Below are 18,384 nucleotides of genomic sequence, written 5' to 3' on the forward strand. Positions count from 1 at the left end.
AGAACCAGGTTGTCAGTGGAAGTGAAATAAAAAAAGTAGAGTTGTAGAATATGTGAGGAAATGTGTGTTGGTAGGGGTGTATGTCTGTTGGTGTGTGTATGTGCCTGTGTGTGCACATGTGTGTTGGTAGGTGTGTTTGATAAATGTATGAAAACAGCAGGCTGAAAGACTAAATGGGGGCTGATCTTTAGAGTCAAACTGTAGCTCTATCAGTAAAATTCGATCTATCGGCTCTTTGGGCAGTACTGTACATGTAGAAGTTCTGTTATAAAAAAAAGATACAGTGAACTGAAAAAGTTACATCAGTATCAAGGTTTTGCTCGGGTACTTCAAGCACACTAGTAAAGTCTGAGTCACTTCTTTGCTAATCATAAGCAGACAGATGCTAACAATCATATTCACATCTCACCTATTTGCTCACAAGCAGATGTTCACTGTTAAGTCCACCCCCCGCAATCCCAAAGCAAGTTACCTTGTATTTCCGGAAGGCCGTCTGGATAATCTTTGCAGCTTCATAAAGTTCTCGCTGCTCATGATCTGACAGCGTCAGTAGGGCAAACTCGCTCTCCATCTTGCCGTTGGCAGAGGCATTCAGGAACTCGGACCAGTTGGCAGCAGTAGGTGCATCAAACTTCTCAAAGGCGATGTCACTGAGAGGAGAGTGAATGGGGCTGAGACAGGTGTGCGCTGAGGATGGGGTCAGTGGCTCTTTACAGACAGATCTGAATGAGGGGAGCACAGAACAAAGAAAACGTGGAAAAATAAAATAAAACAAAAAAAAAAGAAAGAAAAACCTAGACTCATTCTCATAACCAGGAAATCAAGAGACACATGTATTTTTGAGAATGGTAACAGGAAATGTGTCCATGAAGCTCAAATGTAAACTATTTCTGCTGCAGTCCTAATCTCAATCCCCCTCAAAACTACCATGGGTTTCCTTGCATTCTTATGTTTTCCAAAAATGTTACCAACTGCCTCCTTCTCCTACTAAAACCAATACTGCTCTAATCACTTCTTCCCAAGTAAGGCATCTCTTACTTGGTTGTGCTTGTCATTAATGTGTTTGTCATTAACAAATAGTTGAAAAATAGATCTCCATCAATGGATGTAAAAGCATTAGCATGCACTACAAGTTGGTAAGTCTGTTTGAAAGCGAGAGGTAAGCAGTAAACGACAAAACAATAACCATGTTTCTGATGGATCCTGTAGTATTCCCAAGATCCATCCACTCCGAGATTTGCCCCTTGAAGCTCATCCAATGTCAAAACCCCTAACAGAACTGACAGGAGAAGGGCTAAGGATATTGGCACTCACACTCTCATTCGGACTCTACAAACCTTTACTTTTGAGATAAGCAAAGAATTTCAATGGGTAAATTATTACAGATCTTCCTGGTGCTAGTCACATGGCCACGTTTGTAGGATAGTATATTTGTCTGAAATTTGATCTGGAAGTTTATGTCACTAAAGAATAAGTTAATTCCTTCAGTAACACTTTTTCTAGTGGATACTCTATCGAAGCATAGATTCCTCACCTTGTGAATACACCTAGGCACCAGACAGGATCCATATCTTTTTTTCTCAGCTTGCTCCTGTGTGCCAGTAGGTGACATTGTGCAGCTTAGGATTGACTCCACTCCGGAAGTGACAGCTGCAATTGCATATAGGCGCCACACCAGCACGCTGACAGATTCTTCCGGACACTGTCCGTGCCTTCGGATAAAGAGTCCAAAAAACAATTATTCGTTCCAGTGTGCATATCACAAAGTTTGGACCTTTTTAGATGGAGAGGAGTCCAGTTCACAGAACAGGGAGGTGTGGAGGGCAGTGAGGGTTCTGCGGTTAGATAGAGTATGCACCAGAAAGAGCGTTATCAAAGAAAAGTAACTGTGTTCTGAAAGATACTTCTATTTGCATATTCCTCATCTTTACAATAGGTACCAAAGCAGAACCTCCTCTAGTCTGGGGTCCGTAGGATGATCCTGACCAAGAGGTGCTGCAGAACAGAATGGCCACAATGCTCTTCCTGTCGACCCTTGCTATCAAGGCAGTAGTGCTTTGTGAACATGTGCACTGATGTCCAGATTGCAGTCTGACCAATTTACAGGACAAGCACTCCTCATACCACAGCAGATGTAGCAGCCTAGGCCCTCAGCCTGTCTAGAGGTTGCTTCTTTGCTATCGTATAGCAGGTTTTTATTGAAGTCTATCCATCTAGACAGAGTCCGTTTCTGCAGCGCTTTGCCTTTCTTTGCCCAGAGTACCCACAAAGTTGACCACTCACTCAATGAACTTTGGTAATATCATTGTAAAATCTAAGCAATCATATAGAGTTTAAGTGGAGTCTTTGAGGGATGAAGTGTAGGCAAATAACATCAGATGGGTGCTCGAAGAGAAATTAAGTCACAACCTTCAGAAGAAAGGTCTTGGACTATCTAAGCTTGACACGCTGAAGTTATAGCAATGAGAAAGACCATTGTCAAGGTAAAAAAAATGTGCTGTGTAATGGCTCAAAAGGAGTACACAAAAGAAATGTAAGGATCGAGTTAAGGTCCAGCTGGAGGATCAACAAAGGGTTGGGGGAAACATGTGGACCAAATCTTGAGAAAACACATCACAACAGATGATTTGAACATGGACGGTTGGTCCGGTATGTGCAAAAGATAGCTTTAAGTGCCCATGAAAGTCCTTGCTGGGCTAAAGACAAAACAAAAATAACACATCTGCCAGTTTAGCTTGTAACAGGTCCATACTACAGGTGCCACACCACGCCACAAACGTGTCCCAGCATCTGGCATAAACAGACTTTGTCAGATGACACCTGGCTGCCAGGATGATATCTACTACTTTGAGAGGTAATCATATGTAGTCATCTGCCTTTGCTCAGTCTCCACACAAAAAGGTGTAGATTGTGCAGGCCCCGGTTTTGCTCTGCTGCTTCGACAGAAGATCCTCCAGAAACAGCAGGCTGACCGGAGGATTGATGAGGATGCGGAAACTTCTGGGAAACCTATTCTCCTAGCCCATTCTAGAGCTAATAATATGACATAGGCTGAGTCATTCTTGATTTTCAGATTACAGGGTGGAAGCGGCAGGTAGAAATAGAGGACAACCGTGCTCCACTCTAGGCCAACAAGTCTCCAAGAGGAAGTCATTTTGGGAACTCTATCACACAAAAGTGCTGACATTGCTTTATCGGCGAACAGATTGAGTCAGGGCTCTCCCCATGATTGGAAGACGTTCTACACCACCTCCAGATGCAGCTGCCAGTTGTTATCTGCTAGGCATCGCACGCTCAGTTTGTCTGCCCTGCTGTTTAAAGATCCCAACAGATGGTGTACGATCAGGGAAATGCCCTGACGATTCAGCCACAGAGCCCAGGAGCCAACCCTCCCTCCTTGATGGACAGCACAAAGGTTTTCAATGCCAAGTGAATGGCCCACAACTCCAACAGGTTAAAGTAGAGGCAGGACTCAGCAGCAGACCCACAAGACCTTCCAAACCAAGCAGTGACACCTCTAACACCTCTAACGCCTCTGTCGGTTGTGGGTGGAAGAGGAAGATGCCCAAATGTGGTCAAGCAGCCACTACTGCAGGTCTTTTGGCTTCTCTTTTGAAACTTGAATGGAGTCCAAAAGGTACCTTTGGTGCTGGGTCGGACAGGAAGCAGGATGAGGGGACAGTAAACCTAGAAACCTCAGAGCCATCTTCACGAGACCCAGGATTGAGGCGGTAACATAAGGATCATAGCCCAAATGACATTAACTCATCGTTCCGAAGGGAATGCCTGACAGTGCACCATATCGAGCTAATCTCAGACGAAAGGGAGCCTCTGCGAAGCAGTCAGGTGTGACTCTGGCATGTTGATAGTGAACCCCAATGAAGTAAGGAGGCTTCTCATAGTCTGGAGGTAGTCCACAACTGACTGTAGCAAGCACACCTTCCAAAGTCAGTCATCCAGGTAGGTGAAGACTGGAACCTCACAACCTTCATAGGTATGCTGCAGCTACTGCCATCACCTTTGTGAACACCAGAGGTGCACTGGTGAGGCAAAAAGGGAGCACAGCTGACTGAAATGCTCATGGCCCACCTTTAACCACTGGTAGTACCTGTGGTCTTGCAGGACGGGAATGTGGAAAAGTCAACCTACAAGTCTTAAGTCACCATCCAGTCTCCTGGATGGTGGACAGATAGAACATGGCCCATTGTGAGCATCTTGATTTTGTCCTTCTGCAGAAAAAATTGAGGGGTTGCAAATCGAAAATAGGTCAAACGCTTCCACCCTTTTTCAACACAAGGAAAAAACAGAATAACACCCAGTTGTGATCTCCAAGGTCAGGTATCTCTCTATAGCTCTTTTCTCCAAAACAGACTTAACTTCTTCTAGCTGCAAAAGGTCCTCTGAAAGTTGGTCTGATGTAAGTGTAATAGACTGCGAATCAGAAAGGAATGCGAGGACGTACCTCCATTGGACTACCTGCAGGACAGACATGCAGAATGGTATGCCTTTTCACCTGTAGTTAAAATTAGTTAATCTGCCTTCCGCTGGGTAGTTGTGTGCTGCCAAAGATAAACTAAAGTGGTTTGGAGGCAGCTGCTGAGGAGCTGGGGATTGTGAAGCTTGGTGCCCTTGCTAGCCTGGATGGAGTCTGCCAAATCCCTCAAAAGGGGCCTGCTGTTGAGGATACTGCCTTGCCAGTGAAAATAAACTGAGGGAGCATGCAGTAGCTATACTCTCTTAAAATCCCTTGAGTGCAGGAACAGCCTTCTCAACAAAAAGGTAAGACCCATCAAAAGGCATATCCATGAGTGACATCTGAAGGTCAATTGAGAAGCCAGTGGATTTTATCCATTTAGCACCACACTAGTGTCAACCACTCTGCCAAAACAGTCTGTCATGCCCAGGCCTGACCGAATTACGTACTTGGCAGCATCCTGGATAATCTGTCCCAAATTTGTGCGATTCAGGACTGCAAGCAAAATCTCTGCTACAGACTACCAACACATAGTAGTACCTTCCCCAGTAAATAGCTGGCACTGACTGACCTGAGAGTTAAGGCTAACAGAATAAAAAATATTGTCTTCCAAAAAGCTTTAATTCATTTTTGCTCTGTCTGGGAAAAGAACTGAGGTTAAACCTAGTAGTAGACACCAGTAGTACCAGAAGTAGGGTAGTGTGTGAGGAAGGCAGGGTCACCTGTGGCAGGAAAATTGTGATGGGGTGCTGGTCTGTGTACAGACGTACAAGAACAGGGTTTGGTCCAAGTGCCCATGAGAGTGTAGGTCAGGGCCTTTTTAAATGTCAGTAGAGGTCAAGAGGGGGCTTGTCCAAGTTACAACTTCTATGAAGATGGTTGTTTTGACCTCTGCAAAAGGCAATTATAGATCCAAAACTCTGTCTGCCCATCTGATTACCATGGTGAATGCAGCAGACTCTTCAGTCTCCCTCTGGTCGTCAGTGGAAGAACCGTGGGTCTGGGAAGTGTCCAGGCCACTGCTGACCTCCTGCAAGTGCATATAAAAATTGTCTTTGTCATGCTGTGGTGATAATTTACCCTCACCATCATCACCAAAAGCTGGTTGCCTCTAGTCAAACTCCAATCCAAATAAAGGTTGGTGCACTGGAGGCTGGCTCCTAGGCAAAGGTAGTTTATTGTCAGGATCAGAATGTATGGGAGCTAGGTGTGTAGGAACAGAACTCCACCGCAGCTTCATAAGAGGTCAAGACTGACATGGTGTCAGACATGTCTATGGGCTCACTTTCCTCTCCAGCATTGGTGGCATTGCAGCAGGAATCTACACGGAATGTGGTTCCGGGTGTGAAGTCAGCTTTGGATTCAGGCTTGAACCAGAGGTGTATTCAGGAGGCTAAGATGGCACCAACAGTGGAAATGATAGTGGTAACTCAGCTGGGGGCCTCCGCAGACCCATAAGGCCTGAAGGCACACCAGAGGGTGCCAGACGGGTGCTGAAGATGTAGAAGGAAAATGTCACTTACCCACTGTACATCTGTTCGTGGCATTAGTCGCTGCAGATTCACATGCTGTGCATAGTCCGCCGTCTGGTGTTGGGTCGGAGTGTTACAAGTTGTTTTTCTTCGAAGAAGTCTTTTCGAGTCACGAGACCGAGGGACTCCTCCTCCTTTGTTTCCATTGCGCATGGGCGTCGACTCCATCTTAGATTGTTTTCCCCGCAGAGGGTGAGGTAGGAGTTGTGTATGTTAGTAATAGTGCCCATGCAATGGAATGAATAAGTATGTACAAGATAAAGGTTAAGGTAATATATTTACAAATGTACAAATGTTGGAGATTACTTCCAAACGGCTACAGGCTCCCGGGGAGGCGGGTGGGCGCATGTGAATCTGCAGCGACTAATGCCACGAACAGATGTACACTGGGTAAGTGACATTTTCCGTTCGGTGGCATGTGTAGCTGCAGATACACATGCTGTGCATAGACTAGTAAGCAGTTATCTCCCCAAAAGTGGTGGTTCAGCCTGTAGGAGTGGAAGTAGTTTGAAATAAAGTTCTTAGTACAGCTTGACCTACTGTGGCTTGTTGTGCAGATAGCACGTCTACACAGTAGTGCTTAGTAAATGTGTGAGGCGTAGACCATGTTGCTGCCTTACATATTTCGTTCATTGGAATATTTCCTAGGAAGGCCATGGTAGCGCCTTTCTTTCTGGTTGAGTGTGCCTTTGGTGTAATAGGCAGCTCTCTCTTTGCTTTAAGGCAGCAGGTTTGGATGCACTTAACTATCCATCTGGCTATACCTTGTTTTGATATTGGGTTTCCTGTATGAGGTTTTTGAAATGCAATAAATAGTTGTTTTGTTTTCCTAATTAGTTTTGTTCTGTCAATGTAGTACATTAGTGCTCTTTTGATGTCTAATGTATGTAGTGCCCTTTCAGCTATTGAGTCTGGCTGTGGAAAGAACACTGGTAGTTCTACTGTTTGATTTAAGTGAAACGGTGAGATAACTTTTGGTAAGAATTTTGGATTGGTTCTTAGAACTACCTTATTTTTGTGTATTTGAATAAATGGTTCCTGTATAGTAAACGCCTGAATTTCACTTACTCTTCTTAGAGATGTAATGGCAATGAGAAATGCAACTTTCCACGTTAGGTATTGTATTTCGCAAGAATGCATGGGTTCGAAAGGTGGACCCATGAGTCTTGTTAAGACAATGTTGAGGTTCCATGAAGGAACAGGTGGTGTTCTTGGTGGTAAAATTCTTTTTAGGCCTTCCATAAATGCTTTAATGACAGGTATTCTAAACAGTGAAGTTGAATGAGTAATCTGCAGGTATGCAGATATTGCTGCGAGATGTATCTTTATGGAAGAGAAGGCCAGATTTGATTTCTGCAAATGTAGTAAGTATCCTACTATATCTGTTGGAGATGCATGTAATGGTTGAACTTGATTATTATGGCAGTAGCAAACAAATCTTTTCCATTTACTTGCATAGCAGTGTCTAGTGGATGGCCTTCTAGCTTGTTTTATGACCTCCATACATTCTTGTGTGAGGTTTAAGTGTCCAAATTCTAGGATTTCAGGAGCCAACTTGCTAGATTCAGCGATGCTGGGTTTGGATGCCTGATCTGTTGTTTGTGCTGTGTTAACAGATCTGGTCTGTTGGGTAGTTTGACATGAGGCACTACTGACAGGTCTAGTAGTGTTGTATACCAAGATTGTCTTGCCCATGTAGGTGCTATTAGTATGAGTTTGAGTTTGTTTTGACTCAATCTGTTTACTAGATATGGAAGAAGAGGGAGAGGGGGAAAAGCGTACGCAAATATCCCTGACCAATTCATCCATAGAGCATTGCCTTGAGACTGCTGGTGTGGGTACCTGGATGCGAAGTTTTGGCATTTTGCGTTCTCTTTTGTTGCAAATAGGTCTATTTGAGGTGTTCCCCAAATTTGGAAGTAAGATTTTAGAATTTGGGGGTGAATCTCCCATTCGTGTACTTGTTGGTGATCCCGAGAGAGATTGTCTGCTAGCTGGTTCTGGATCCCTGGAATAAACTGTGCTATTAGGCGAATGTGGTTGTGAATTGCCCACTGCCATATCCTTTGTGCTAGGAGACACAGCTGTGTCGAGTGTGTTCCCCCGTTTGTTTAGATAATACATTGTTGTCATGTTGTCTGTTTTGACAAGAATGTATTTGTGGATTATGATGGGTTGAAATGCTTTCAACGCTAGGAATACTGCTAACAATTGGAGGTGATTTATATGAAACCTTCTTTGATGTACGTCCCATTGTCCTTGGATGCTGTGTTGATTGAGGTGTGCTCCCCACCCTGTCATGGAAGCATCTGTAGTTATCACGTATTGTGGCACTGGGTCTTGGAAAGGCCGCCCTTTGTTTAAATTTATACTGTTCCACCATAGAAGCGAGATGTATGTTTGGCGGTCTATCAACACCAGATCTAGAAGGTGACCCTGTGCATGTGACCATTGTGATGCTAGGCACTGTTGTAAGGGCCTCATGTGCAATCTTGCGTTTGGGACAATGGCTATGCATGAGGACATCATGCCTAGGAGTTTTAACACCATCTTTGCATGTATTTTTTGTGTTGGATACATGGCTTGTATGACTTTGTAAAAATTTTGAACCCTTTGTGGACTTGGAGTGGCTATCCCTTTTGTTGTGTTGATTGTCGCTCCCAAGTATTGCTGTGTTTGGCACGGCAGAATGTGTGACTTTGTATAGTTGATGGAGAACCCTAGTTTGTAGAGGGTTTGTATGACATAATCTGTGTGGTGTGAACACTTTGTTAGGGAGTTGGTCTTGATTAGCCAATCGTCTAGGTAGGGGAACACGTGTATTTGCTGCCTTCTGATATGTGCAGCTACTACTGCTAGACATTTTGTAAAGACTCTCGGTGCGGTTGTTATACCGAACGGCAACACTTTGAATTGGTAATGTATTCCCTTGAATACGAACCTTAGGTATTTCCTGTGCGAGGGATGTATCGGTATGTGGAAATACGCGTCTTTTAGATCTAAGGTTGTCATGTAGTCTTGTTGTCTCAACAGTGGTAATACGTCCTGTAGCGTGACCATGTGAAAGTGTTCCGATTTGATGTAGGTGTTTAGTGTTCTGAGATCTAAGATTGGTCTCAGTGTTTTGTCTTTTTTTGGTATTAGAAAGTACAGTGAGTAAACTCCTGTGTTCTTTTGTGGACCTGGTACTAATTCTATTGCGTCTTTTTGCAGTAATGCTTGAACTTCTAGTTGTAGAAGGTCTAAATGCTGTTTTGACATATTCTGTGTTTTGGGTGGGACGTTTGGAGGGAGTTGGAGAAATTCTATGCAATAACCATGCCGGATAATTGCTAAGACCCAAGTGTCTGTTGTTATCTCCTCCCAAAATTTGTAGAACTGGCTTAGTCTTCCCCCCACTGGTGTTGTGTGAAGGGGTTGAGTGGCTTGTGAGTCACTGTTTGGTTGGTGGGGTCTTGGGACCCTGAAATTTTCCCCGGTTTCTAGGGAATTGTCCCCCTCTGTATTGGCCCCGAAAGCCTCCCCTTTGGTACTGTCCCTGGTAGGTAGACGGTGTTGTTTGTGAGGTACTAGCTTGTGTGGTTTGACCTCGAAACCCCCCTCTGAAGGTTGTTTTGCAAAACATGCCAAAAGTGCCTCTGCCCTGCGGGGAATAGAGTGCGCCCATGGCCTTAGCTGTGTCAGTATCTTTTTTCAATTTTTCAATTGCCGTGTCCACTTCGGGTCCAAACAATTGTTGTTCATTGAACGGCATATTGAGCACTGCCTGTTGTATCTCGGGTTTGAAGCCGGATGTGCGCAACCATGCGTGCCTCCTTATGGTTACCGCGGTATTTATTGTTCTTGCAGCTGTATCCGCTGCATCCATAGAGGAACGTATTTGGTTGGAGATATTTTGTCCCTCCTCAACCACTTGTTTTGCCCGTTTCTGGAATTCTTTGGGTAGATGCTCGATGAGATGCTGCATCTCGTCCCAATGGGCTCTGTCATATCGCGCTAGGAGCGCCTGCGAGTTAGCGATGCGCCACTGGTTTGCAGCTTGTACTGCAACCCTTTTCCCAGCTGCGTCGAACTTGCGGCTCTCCTTGTCTGGAGGTGGTGTGTCGCCTGATGTGTGCGAGTTGGCTCTTTTACGAGCTGCTCCTACGACAACTGAATCTGGTGGCAGTTGTGATGTGATAAAAGCAGGGTCCGTGGGCGGTGCTTTATATTTCTTCTCCACCCTTGGAGTTATTGCTCTGCTTTTGACAGGTTCTTTAAAGATCTGTTTAGCGTGCCTTAGCATTCCCGGGAGCATAGGAAGGCTTTGATAATTGCTATGGGTGGAGGAGAGGGTGTTGAAAAGGAAGTCATCTTCGACAGGCTCTGAGTGTAAAGACACGTTATGGAACTCTGCTGCCCTAGCTACCACCTGTGCATACGCTGTACTGTCTTCAGGTGGTGAGGGCTTAGTAGGGTACGACTCAGGGCTATTGTCTGATACTGGGGCGTCATAGAGATCCCACGCATCCTGGTCATCTTGGCTCATAGTGGTATGAGCTGGTGAATGTGACGGAGTCTGTGCCGGTGATGTATGAGTTACCGGTGGTGGAGAGGGTGGTGGAGTTACCTTCTTTACCACTTTTGCTTGTGGTGTCTTTTCTTGTGGTTGGAAATCGAGTTTCCTTTTTCTCCTGATTGGGGGGAGAGTGCTGATCTTCCCTGTACCACTTTGTATGAAGATCCGCTTTTGGGTGTGGTCTACATCTGTGGTTTGTAAATCTTCCTCAAACCTGTGTTTGCGCATTTGGGAGGACAGTGATTGTTCCTCTGAGTACGAACTGGCTGTCGGTTCAGTTGCTGGTCGTTTAGGCACCGTAACCGTGTCTTTTGTTGTTTTCGGCTCCGACGAGATTTTTCTCTTTTTCGGTGTCGAACTTTCTCGGCATCGGCCATCTTCGGTGCCGCTGTCTCTGTGCCGAGCAGCCTCGGTGTCGACCCTTTTCTGCAGCACTTTCTCGGTCCCGTGATTGCTGCGTGCCTGTGTCTCGACCCGAGTCGGACGACCTCGGCACCAGTTCGCCTTTTTTCGGTGCCGATGGACGGTCACCTACTTTATGGGTTGAGCCATGGCCTGTTGGCAGTGGCGTCCCCTGGGCTTTGTCTGTTTTCCCGTGTGGTGCTTGCTTCGACATCTTACTCACGGTTTCTTCGACGTCGAATTCTTCCGAGTCCGATTCATGGATGGAGAAGGCTTCCTCTTCTTCTCCCTGTTCCTCGAACCCTCGTTGTCCTGTCGGCGTGGACGCCATCTGCAACCGTCTGGCTCTTCGGTCACGGAGCGTTTTTCTCGACCGAAACGCTTGACAGGCCTCACACGTTTCTTCCTTGTGCTCGGGTGACAGGCACAAGTTACAGACCAAATGCTGGTCTGTATAGGGATATTTACTGTGGCATTCAGGACAGAATCGGAACGGGGTCCGTTCTATCAGTCTCGATGTTGCATGCGGTCGGGCCGACCAGGCCCCGACGGGGGATCGAAATTACCCCGAAGGGCTACCGGAGCTCTTCAGGATTCGGTGTCGATTCTAATCTAACCCGATACCGAACGAAACAATACCGACGTAGTTTTCCGAAGTTATGACTATCTTTCCGTCCCGAAACACGGAGCGAAAAGGAACACGTCCGAACCCGATGGCGGAAAAAAAACAATCTAAGATGGAGTCGACGCCCATGCGCAATGGAAACAAAGGAGGAGGAGTCCCTCGGTCTCGTGACTCGAAAAGACTTCTTCGAAGAAAAACAACTTGTAACACTCCGACCCAACACCAGACGGCGGACTATGCACAGCATGTGTATCTGCAGCTACACATGCCACCGAACCATAGCTTTCTTAAACACGTGAACCTGCTGTGGCGAGGCTGATGTACCTGGAAATTCAGGGTGACTGAGATCAGTTGCAAAATCGTCTCCTCAGTCTGTGACTGCAAGTGAGACAATAGGGCACCTTGGCATCCTTGCAACCTCTCAGACAGAGTAGTGAGGCAGAGACTCTGGCTTACCAAAGACTTGGAATGAGGCCTCTGATGTGACAGCCCCTGAGAATGGGAGCAGGTTTATGCCCACATCATTGAGTGGCAACAGAATTAGCACAACTTCCATTAGTGTTCAACAACATAAATGTTGGCCTGGATCACCTACAGGGGCTTCAAGGCACATTCCTCGAATAACTTGGGAGTCGGGGCACCACCAAAACACCAGAGACACACCTCATGGGCATCTGTCACAGACATCTGTTTGCAACAGTCCCTGCAAAGCTGTAGTTTTAGGCGGGGACATATTCCCTTTTATGCTGGAATACAATTTACAAGAAAAAAAAACATCAACTGATGAGAAAAAAGTTGGAGCTAGCTCTAGATCCATGTACAAAAGCACAGAAAGGAAATATCTGACGCTAGCATGGCACCTATTAGCTGCTCACGTCATCACTTCTACGGTGGAGTGGAGTCGACGTAGAGCTTCATGATCCCACCTAGGGGTTATGCTAAAAAAAAAATCCAGATCAAGTATTGAGTCTGGGGATGTTCCATAGGTGGAAAGAGTGAGTGACCATAAGGTAGCAAAGTTATATACATGACAACAATGGGAGATGAAAGTGTATTTATGTACCAAGGCTTGTAAGGACTGTATATACATATAATAATGTACATATCCACAATACACTGTATGAAGGCCGGGTTAATGTGTGCAAACAGGTTTGCGTGTGCAAATGCATTTGTGTACAAAAGAATACCTTCTTGTGTGAGAAGGCTGCACAGACCAATCCAAGTAATGTCTAAAAGTCACAGCTATATAATCTGTGTACACATGTGCCTTTTTGCTGGAAAACCAAACCAGAATATTGTGAGCAGATCTATATTCGTACACAGAAATATGCAATTATGAGGGACCAAACCATTCTATGTCAACAGATGTTTGGGCCTCTGTGCAAGAAAGCATGAGTGAGTTGGTAAAGACATTTGTGAGTGTGCAAGTATATGTGTCTTTCTGTTGATAGTATCATCCAATATTTTTTTTAAAGGACCTGATTGACTAATAAATAATCCTAAGGATTAGGGAGTTGCTAAACAGCTCTAAGCACTATGGCCCTCATTATGACAGTGGCGGTAAAAACCGCCTACCGCCACGGCGACGGCCGCCAAAAGACCGTTGCCGTGGCTACCAGCCGACCACTATATTACGACCGTAGCCGGATTTCTGCAAGAAGGCGGTGGGCAGCGGTACGGTGGCCGCCGCAGACTGTATCATGACCCATGACACAGCATGGCAGTGTTCTGCTGGCGGGCGCTGCTGCTGGCAGCCACGCCTCGTCCCGTCTCCTGCCGCAGGACCCCCTGAAATCAGGTAAGTTGGGTGCTCCGACAGGGGAGGGGTATTGTGCGTGTGTGGGTGTGTATGTTTGTATGTGTGTGTGTGTGTTGGATGTTGTATGTGTGCGCATGTGTGGATGTGTGAGTGTGTGTACTGTGTGTTATGTGAATGCGTGTGTGCTTGTATGTATGTCAGTGTGTGTGAATGGATGCATGCATGAGTGGATGAATGTGGGTATGAGTGTGTGAATGCGGGTGTATGATGGTGCGTGAATGTGCATGAATGTCGGGGGTAGGTTCTGGAGGGGGAGGGTGAGGGAGGACTCTTCGGAGGGGGAGTGGGGCGGGGAAGACCCCTATCAGTGACAGGGAAGGGATTCCCAGTCACTGATAGTGTCAATCGCCATGGTTTTCGTGGCGGTAAGGAAGCCACGAAAATCATGGCGGTAGGCCGGGTCATAATCCCACGGGTGGGACAGTGACTGCCGCCTGGCTGGAGGCTGTAGTCTCCAGCCTGGTGGCTGTTACCGCCCTCGCAAACGGACTGGTACATTGGCGGTTTGACTTGAGCCAAACCTCCAATGTCATATTTTGGGGAACGGTACCACCAGCCTGTTGGCAGCACTTTTCTCCAAAATACCACTGTCCGCCAGGGTTATAATGAGGGCCTATGTGTGCTGACCCTTTAACGAAGAAACATGGATTCATTCCAATTAACATTCTAGACTCTTTAATAAGGCCACAGTAACACAGTGCATCGCTGACATAAAGGCCCAATGTCATACAAAGGCTGCAGTGGAGCCTTAAACTACATGCATGTTACTGCCATTGCAGCTCTCACATAATGTAGCCAAAAGCTGTAGCCAGCACATAGAAAAGTAAAACGTCTTGACAAGTTGAGGATCTTACCGTTAACATTAGCTGAGCAACTGTAGATGACACAGCTTAGCCCATGGCAAAATTCTGCTGTTAGTATAAAGTACGTCACAGCACATCCCACCTTAGAGGCTTGCTAAGAAATCCATTTAAATAGCATTATTCTCAGTAGTAAATCTGGTTCATCACTGAGCTCTGATTTGTAATGAAAATGTCACTTACCCAGTGTACATCTGTTCGTGGCATCAGTCGCTGAAGATTCACATGTTGTGCATAGCCCGCCATCTGGTGTTGGGTCGGAGTGTTACAAGTTGTTTTTCTTCGAAGAAGTCTTTCGAGTCACGGGACCGAGGGACTCCTCCTCTTTGTCTCCATTGCGCATGGGCGTCGACTCCATCTTCGATTGTTTTCTTTCCGCCATCGGGTTCGTACAAGTTACCTACCTCCGGTGATGAAATATCTGATAGAGACATATTCTAGTTGTAGATTCCTCACCTTATAAGTTGCCCCAGGAGTCAGACTGGATCAGGAGATTTTTCTTCGAGCAATACCCTTGCCCGTCGGTAGGTGGCGTCGGAGTCACCGTGATGACATCGGGAGTAGTATACAGACACCGCCTCAGCGCAGTGACGTCAGTTTCTTTTAACAACTTTCCACGCCAAAGCGCAAAGCCGCTAAGAACCCTGAGATTGGTGCGCCAGTGCTAAGGACCTGAATGGGGAATCCCTGTCCCTAGAAATTAGTTTGAAAGCCGGGAGGATGGGTGGGTAGGTAAGGAATCTGCAACTAGAATATGTCTCTACCAGATATTTCGTTACCAAAGGTAAGTAAATTGTACATCTGAGAAAGACTTCTAGGTGCAGATTCCTTACCTTGGACTAGATACTCAAGCAATGCCATCCTCGAAGGTGGGCTGCGAACCAAGATCATACTAGAAAGTCCTGCAGGAACGAACGACCAAAGTAGCTGTCCCGATGGACCTAACTGTCCAGGCAGTAGTGTTTAGCAAATGTGTGCAGGGATGCCCACGTAGCTGCCTGGCAGATATCCATGACAGGAACTCCACATGCTAATGCAGTGGAAGCAGCAGTTGCTCTGGTGGAATGAATGCACAAACCCTCAGGGGATTGCTTCTTGGCCAAAGCGTAGCACATCTTAATGCAAAGAAATACCCATCGAGAGATGGTACTTTTTTGCACCCACATACCCGACAAAGAGTTGATCGTCCACCTGGAAATCCTTAGTACAATTAAAATAGAACGACAAGGCTCTTTTTGGGTCCAGACGGTGGAGTCTCTCCTCTGCATGGGAGGGATGTGGGGTGCATAAAAAGGAGGCAAGGTGATGGACTGGCCTACATGAAAAGGTGTAACAACCTTGGGAAGGAAGGAGGCCTTAGTGCGTAATACCACTTTGTCAGGGTGCACCGACAAGAATGGAGGCGTGGAAGAATGGGCTTGAGGCTCATTCACTCAGCAGAAGTGATGGCAACAAGAAAGACAGTCTTGAAAGTGAGGAGCAGTAAAGGGAAATTGTGCATCGGCTCAAAGGAGTACACATTAAGTAAGTAAGGACAAGACTGAGGTCCCATTGAGGCATGATAAACGGAGTGGGAGAAAATAGATGGGTGAGACCTTTAAGGAATCTATTCACAATAGGAGATTTAAAGAGTGAGGGCTGATCAGGTGGCCTAAGAAAGGCCGAAATGGCAGATAAATACCCTTAAGGGTGCCCAAGGCAGAGCCCTACTGGGCCAAAGAAATAATGAACAAAAGAACCTCAGATAGAGGGGCAGAGAGGAGATCAACAGATTTGTTGGTGCACCATGCCACAAATTTATGCTAACGACAGGCATATACCATTTTGGTGGAGGGACGTCTGGCTGCCAAGATAACATCACAGACTTCGGGTGGAAGGTCAAAAGTCATCAACTGTCGCCGCTCAATCTCCACGCATGAAGGCGGAGATTGGACAGGTTCGGGTGGAGAACCGTCCCCCGTTGCTGCAACAGAAGATCCGCCCGAAGAGGCAGTGGAGGACCGGTGGCCATACTCAATAGCTCTGGATACTATGGGCCCAGTCGTTCCTGACCTTCTTGAGAACTCTGGGCAAAAGTGTCTCCGAGCGAGTGCCGCATTTGGAAACTCCAACGCGCAAAACAGCTGAGACTGTGTGTTCTCTGCGGAGGCGAACAGATGTACCCAAGGCTCTCCCCACTGCTGAAAGAGACCTTGCGCCACCTACAGATGGAGATGCCATTCGTGATCGGCTGTGCATCGACAGCTAAGTTCGTCCGCTCTGCCGTTGAGAGAACCAGCCAGATGTTGAACCACCAGGGTTATGCCCTGAAGTTTCAGCCATGTCCAGAAGTGTAGTGTCTCCTGAAAACTCCACCCTGTTTGTTGCAATACCACATAGCGGTAGTATTGTTTGTGAACACCTGCACTACTTTCTCTTTCAGAGAGGGAAGAAATGCCTTGAACACAAGCCTAATCGGCCGGAGCTCCAGAAGTCTGATATGGAGCCCAGACTCTGCCAGAGACCAGAGGCCTCTGACCTCCGCCTCTCCCATGTGGCCGCCCCAACCGAGAAGCGACGCATCTGCCACTATCAACAGATCTGGCTGGGGAGAGAGAGGGATCTGCCATGGACCCAATGCAGATTTGAAAGCCACCACTACGGGTATTTTGCAGTCCCCTCAGAGATCTGGACCATCAGAGAGATTCCCCCTGACGCTGCACCCACTGGAACTTCAAGTCCCACTACAGAGCTTGCATATGCCATCTGGCATGTGTCACTAGCAGGAAGCATGAGGACATGAGGCCCAGCAGCCTCAGAGTCCGTCTTACCAAAACCCAAGACAGAGGCTGAAAGATCGGAATCATAGCCTGAATATCTTGGACTTGCATTTCGGGAGGATAAGCCCAAAACTGCACAGTGTCCAGAACAGCTCCGATGAAAGGGAGCGTCTGAGAGCGAGTCAGGTGTGACTTCGGGCATGTTGAACCCCAGTGTGTGCAGGAGGCTCGCTGTAGTCTGAAGGTGGAAGATGACTTTCTGGGGCAAGTCTGCCTTCAACAGCCTGTAGTCGAGGTAGGGAAAGACTCAGACCCCTAACCTGCACAGATGAGCTGCAAACACTGCCATCACTTTCGTGAACACCCGGGGGGCGCTGGTAAGGCCAAATGGAAGCATGGTAAACTGATAGTGCTTGTGACCTACCACGAATCGTAGGTAACATCTGTGGCAGGCAGGATGGGAATGTGGAAATAAGCATCCTGCAAGTCCAACGCTACCATCCAGTCTCCTGGGTCTAAGGCAGACAGGACCTGAGCCAGGGTCGGCATTTTGAATTTCTCATTTTTGAGGAAGTAGTTTAGGTCCCGAAGGTCTATGATATGACGTAAGCCCTTGTCCTTTTTCAGCACCAGAAAGTAGCAGGAATAACAACCAAGACCTACTACTGGCACATGGACCTTCTCTATAGCTCCCTTGGATAGGAGAGCTGCAACTTCCTGGTGCAGAAGTGCCAAATGATCCTCCAGAAGTTGGCTGAGTGATGGAGGCATGGCCAGTGGGGCATATTCGAAAAAGGGAGGGAACAGCCCTTTCAAACTATCTGCAAAACCCACCTGTCCATAGTGATGGATTTCCAGTAGGGCAAGTGATGGTAAACCCTGCCGCCAACTGGATCGGAGTGAGGGGTCAGACTAGGAGGGTTTGGAGGCTGCAGCGGGGGCAGGGTGGACTGAGCAGACCTCTGGTTCCCTGTCCCACATGGGATTCTGCGTCCCTGGCCACGCAGTGGTTGAACAGCATGGGTGGCCCGGTGAGTACGGGACAGGGAGCCCCTTCCGTGGCCATGAAAGGCACGAAAGGTGGATTGTTGGGGGTGAGGGGCAGCGGAAAGACCAAGGGACAGAGCCGTAGCCCAGGAGTCCTTGAATCTTACCAAGGCCCAGTTCGCCTTGTCTCCAAAGAGACGGGAGCCATCACAGGGCATGTCCATTAGAGACTGTAGGACATCCCCCGGAAAACCATAAGTACGCAACCAGGTGTGGCGTCTTAGGGCCACTGTCACAGCAACTGATCTGCCCAGAGAGTCGGTCGTGTCCAACCCACATCAGATCGTGAACTGCGCCGCATCTCTCCC

General features: G+C 47.1%; 1 protein-coding gene across 9 annotated transcripts in view; it reads right to left on the reverse strand.

Annotated features, from left to right (window-relative positions):
• LOC138266928 (calmodulin-binding transcription activator 2-like) overlaps positions 1 to 18,384 on the reverse strand; it is an 863,356-nt gene that overhangs the window by 77,046 nt on the left and 767,926 nt on the right. For 8 of the 9 annotated variants that reach the window (XM_069215705.1, XM_069215704.1, XM_069215702.1 and 5 more), the window contains one exon: positions 473 to 722. In XM_069215705.1, the coding sequence (XP_069071806.1) occupies positions 473 to 722 (250 nt within the window). The remainder of the gene's footprint in view (positions 1 to 472; positions 723 to 18,384) is intronic. The other variant, XM_069215699.1, reaches the window with a different exon arrangement.

This window comes from Pleurodeles waltl, chromosome 12 (genome assembly GCF_031143425.1).
Source record: "Pleurodeles waltl isolate 20211129_DDA chromosome 12, aPleWal1.hap1.20221129, whole genome shotgun sequence".
In the NCBI taxonomy this organism is placed as follows: Eukaryota; Metazoa; Chordata; class Amphibia; order Caudata; family Salamandridae; genus Pleurodeles; species Pleurodeles waltl.